Source organism: Vespula pensylvanica, chromosome 3, assembly GCF_014466175.1.
Source record: "Vespula pensylvanica isolate Volc-1 chromosome 3, ASM1446617v1, whole genome shotgun sequence".
NCBI classification, from domain to species: domain Eukaryota; kingdom Metazoa; phylum Arthropoda; class Insecta; order Hymenoptera; family Vespidae; genus Vespula; species Vespula pensylvanica.
In genome coordinates this window covers 2896333-2901364 of record NC_057687.1, presented here as the reverse complement: position 1 = coordinate 2901364, position 5032 = coordinate 2896333, and the positions used below count along the sequence as shown (strand labels likewise).

General features: G+C 38.3%; 2 protein-coding genes across 4 annotated transcripts; both read left to right on the top strand.

Annotated features, from left to right (window-relative positions):
• The first annotated feature begins 1121 nt into the window (after positions 1–1121).
• On the top strand, positions 1122–3007 carry LOC122628086 (zinc finger protein 593 homolog). Of its 3 annotated transcripts, XM_043809917.1 has the most exons (5): positions 1778–1879; positions 1969–2034; positions 2271–2362; positions 2472–2572; positions 2676–3007. In XM_043809917.1, exons 3-5 carry the CDS (start codon positions 2273–2275, stop codon positions 2899–2901), a joined length of 417 nt encoding a protein of 138 aa, XP_043665852.1. In that variant the 5' UTR covers positions 1778–1879; positions 1969–2034; positions 2271–2272; the 3' UTR covers positions 2902–3007. The 3 variants fall into 3 exon arrangements, with proteins under 3 accessions (XP_043665850.1, XP_043665852.1, XP_043665851.1); XM_043809915.1 differs by lacking the exons at positions 1778–1879; positions 1969–2034 and adding an exon at positions 1122–1689; XM_043809916.1 differs by having other exon boundaries at positions 1782–2034.
• Positions 2991–5032, top strand: LOC122628084 (serine--tRNA synthetase-like protein Slimp). Its single transcript, XM_043809913.1, has one exon. The coding sequence runs from the start codon at positions 2991–2993 to the stop codon at positions 4464–4466; it is 1476 nt and encodes a 491-aa protein (XP_043665848.1). The 3' UTR covers positions 4467–5032.

The following is a 5032-nucleotide window of genomic DNA, read 5'->3' as shown; positions in this document are numbered from 1 at the left end:
CTCTCCCTCTATCCCTCTACCTCTCTCTCTCTCTCTCGCTCGCTCGCTCGCTCGCTCGCTCACACTCTCTCTCTCTCTCTCTCTCTCTCTCTCTCTCTCTCTCTCGGGTTCTCTATTTCTCCTGTACCCGTTCTCACTCACTCCCTTTCTCGCGGGGCAGAGAGGCACCCCGCGCGATCAACGACGCGACTCGTCGTCGCTCGTTGGCGGCCGCGCGGATCGATTCACCTGTCACTTGTCAAGTTAAGGCGAACGTTTAAGATTCGTCGTCGCGCCACGACGCACACCACTCTCTCTCCGCTGCTCGTCGCGCACCAACAACAGAAGCCAGCGAGAACGGCAACGGGCAACGGCAACGACACGAAAGAGTCGAAGAGAACGGTCGCCTCGCGGCTATCCCACACGCACCACGTTCTTCGCGTTCACGTTTGCGACGCGACAACGGCGCCGAGAACGAAAACGGCGAGTCAACAACAACGTCAGGCGGCAGTGTCGAGAATCGGATAAACCAAAAGAAGCGGCAACTATTTGGTCGCGCGCTCCTACGCGAACCGACTCCCAGAGCGCGTTTCCCCTGCGTAGCGGCGCGTTACGAACGGCGCTTGACGTGCGCCCGTATATCAAAATGGCGTCCCGTTCTGCCTGGCATCCATTGGCGAAGCCACGGCCGATTTCCCCGTACGGCCGCTCTCCCCCTCCCCGCACCCCTCCCTCGACCCCACTGGATCCTCTGTCCCACTCTTCCTCTTTACCTCGCGCTCTCACTCTGTCTGTCTTTCTCTCACTCTCGGCGTAGCCTCGTCGGCGATACGACACCACGACACCACGACACCACGACGACGACGACGACGACGACGACGACGACGGCGACGGCGGTGACGGCGGCGACGACGACGACGATGACGACGACGTCGCGCGACGCACGTACCGCACCGCACTGCACCGCACTGCACTGCACTCTATCGCTGCACCGCACGCACACCGCACGGCTCAGCACGTTTCGACACACCTCTCTCCCCCCCTCTGACACGCTCTCACTCTCTCTCTCTCTCTCTCTCGCGCTCTCTTTCTCTCTTTCTCTCAAAGCCAGTCGTATACCCGCCGCGCGCGCGACTCTTCGCCACCTTCTCCTCCTCCGCCACCTCCTCTCTCAGTGCTTTGCTCTCGCACCACACTGCTACGCGGAACGTCTTCGCGTCATTTCGGTGAAATCGTGACACCACCCGACATATATCGGTCACCGTTGCGATGCTTCCGCGACGTGTACCGCCTTTTTTCGTTCGTGGCTCGAGACCTCGAGGAAAATCCCGGCTCACGCAGTATTTTTACTTTCAAAATGGATGGGGCCCCCCTCTGAGGAGCGGCGCACGGTTTGAATTGACGCTAAAGAACGCCGTTAGAGGCGCCACATGGTGCACTATCCTCCCGCCATCTGTTGGCTTCTGTGAACTCGCCTTTTTCAACGTTGCAATTCTTTCGATGAGATTTGCCTGCGATTGGCGCTCGATAAAAGTTACTTCTGATTGTTCGATTCTAAGGGCGATCGGATTGGATCTTGCGAACGATCGTGTTTTATTGGTTGATAAATTATCGAACGTTTATCGACAATAGATCGATAATTGTTCGCGATTTCTCTTCTAGTCGGATAATTATGGCCTTAGATTATGCAGTCTCGATTCATGGCTAATGGTACAAAAAATAATAAACAAAAATCGCTTTTCAATATTTCGTATAGTCGACAATAATTTTTTTTTTCCTGTCACTACGAAATATTTCGTTTAACGGTCCTCACTCGAATCTTAGTAAAATATGGTGTAATCAAGTGCGACACGAAGAAATAAATGTTAAATCGAATCAAGCATTTTTTAACATTCTAAACGTATGTTCATTGAAATTCGATATCGAGATTGTTTTAATAAATATAATTCGTGTTTAATTTCATTAATAAATGTCTGTTATCCATTATAGATTGTATTATATTAATTTGATAATTGGGACATCTGTGGAATATTGTATTTACGTTTCGATACGCAGGTAGGTAATATTTTACTAAATATTCGAGTAAAAGTGTATAAAATAAAATTTGGTAACGCACATCTGTTATAAACGATATACGAGGATAATTTGTTTGTTTATTTGAGAAAGATATGAATTGGTTTGAGATTGATTAGTGTACATATCTACGAGAGCTATACATATTACATGACTGATTCTATATTTGTAAGATATTTTATCTTGTTTGAAACTTTAATTTTTTAATTATACGACAGAAATGACATATAAACGTAAAAAATACCACAGAGGGGATACACATTTGAAAAAAGGATGGAGAACTAAAAGAAGAACGAAAGATTTGGATGAGGTAACAATATTTTGTACATAACCTCCGCGACACGTGCCTTTCGATCATCTTCTTTCTGTGTTGATTTTTGATTTGCCTTCTCGTAAAATTAAATTTCCTTTTATACTAGATCGATGAAGATTTGAAAGAAGAGAATGTGAAACGATTATTACATCAAGAAGTGGATTTAGATAAGCCAGGAGCTGCACAACATTATTGTGTACATTGCGCGTAAGTTGGGTTAAAAGTTACTTTGCGAAAAATATAACCTTCAAATCAGTGTAACAGTGTAATACGGAAAGAAACAAATTTGATCGGTTTAATTCTGTTGCAGGAGATATTTTATAAATCAAACTGCTTTGCATAGCCATTTTACAACAAAGGTACATAAACGTAGATTAAAAGCTCTTGAATTAGTACCTTATAGTATTGAAGAATCTGAAAGAGCTGCTGGAAAAGGGAGTTATATAGAACCACAAAAGAGGAAAATAGAAACTTTAACTGTAGATAGTAATGCAGACACAATATCGCAATCTAAGTTAGTAAAAATGGATAGCTAAGTGATATTTGATACGTATTATCTATACGATTGTGGTAATTATAAAATATTAGGTTATTTTGAAAAAAAACTTATATTACCTTTTAATGAATGATGTATACATTTTTGATAATGGCAAACAAATTGCTAATACGATATGCTATTAATTACAACTTGAATAATTTAAATCATAGTTTATTAAAAGATATTTTCTATGTAACGAACAGAAAGTACGCATCAGTACTATATGTTTCTGGCAGAAACGCTAATAAATCTTTTGCGTTTCTTTCACCCTATTTGGACTTTGATGAACGTTTTGACGATATCGATAAATTGCAGAGAGAATTAAAATTACGTAAACTTAATATGGATGCAATAGAAATGAAAAAAGCATGGGATTTTTATAAAACTATCGAAGCAAACAATGTAGCTCTAGAAATTAGAAAGAAGGAGGTTTCGTCAGAAATAATATCATTACAAGAAAATAAAGAAAAAACTTCTGAAGATGAGCAACGATTAGCAAACTTATTTTTGCAAGCTAAAATAATTAGGCAAGATATAAAAGCTGTTAAAAAATTACAATGGGATCTAGATGAAAGTATTATAGAAAAATTGTTAAAATTACCAAATAAATTACATGAAAGAACACCCCCAGAAACATCTGTAATATTACAAAACGTTGGAAAGTTATGTATTTTACCAGAAAATAATAGAAAAAGTCATATCGAAATAGGAAAATTGCTTAATCTACTTGAATATAAAGATCCAATGACTTATTATTTATTAAATGATGCAGCTTTATTTGAATATGGATTATTAAATTTAGCTGGAAAAATACTTACTGATAATAATTTAATCAGGATTACAGGATCAGATTTTTGTCGTAGTATATTAGTTGAAGGTTCCGGTTTAAATCACGAGGATCCTATAGAGACTTTTACGTTAGAAAATAATAATGAATCCAATAGAAATTTATTAAATCACATGCATTTAGTTGGTGGGGCAAGTTTAGCATCTATGCTAGGGATTCATGCAAAACAGTTAATAATGCCACAATATTTTCCAATAAAATATTATTCAGTTGGTAGACAATATACACCGATTCCTAAAGAAACCACATTATCTGGTTTATTTACCGTTTCTCAAGCATCAGCTATACATATCTTCTTAATGATAAACGGTACAGAATGTACAGGATGCACAACTGAATTAGAAAAGATGTTAGAAATTATTTGTGAATTTTACAGTAATATTACGGATCATTATAGAGTCGTTATGCGATCAGCACCAGAATTACAAACATGTGAACAAATGAGAATATCTTTTGAATTGTGGTCATCTTTCTCTGAACAATATATCGAAGTTGGTCATATTTCAATATATGGCAAATATTTTAGTAAGAGATTATTAATAGGATACGAAACACCGGAAGGTAAAAAGTTTCCTTCGATCATATCTGGTACAATGCTCTCTGTACCTCGAATATTAGGATGTTTGCTTGAAGAAAATCCAGATAAATTTGTAATACCTTCAAAGATAGTTGAACAAATGCCTATTTATCATACAATAGACACAGAATTAAATTAAAAAGAAATTTCAATAATTAAGATATTAGTATCTAGAAAGTATCTAGAAAATATACAGAATATTTCAATATACAGAAAGTATGATATTATAATGTAATAAGATGTAAAAGAAAAATAAAATTTATTAAGGTATTAACATGACTGTTCATTATCGCCATCCACTCGAAGCGTATGTGATTTTAGCGACAAATGTGGACAAAATATGAACTACAAGCGTAAGTGGGGGAATATTAATCCCACCACGCGTTTATTGTATCAGTGTTAAGTTTGTAGTATGTTAAGTATGTTATACCCTTCTCACTTATAACAATCGAGTTAGAACAAGTAGTGTTAGTAGGCTGTGAACTCACACTTTTCACTCTCTTATTTATCTTTTTTTGATTGTACGTTTGTCTTGCAGTGATACGTGCTAAATACGAAGTCGGTACAGATTTGTTTCACGACAAATGCATAGAAAATAATAAATATAATTGATACACGTATATAATAATTATAGATAATAAATATATAATGAATTTGATAAAAATTAGATTTTGTTAAATGTTTTGTCAAAAATAATTAATGAAT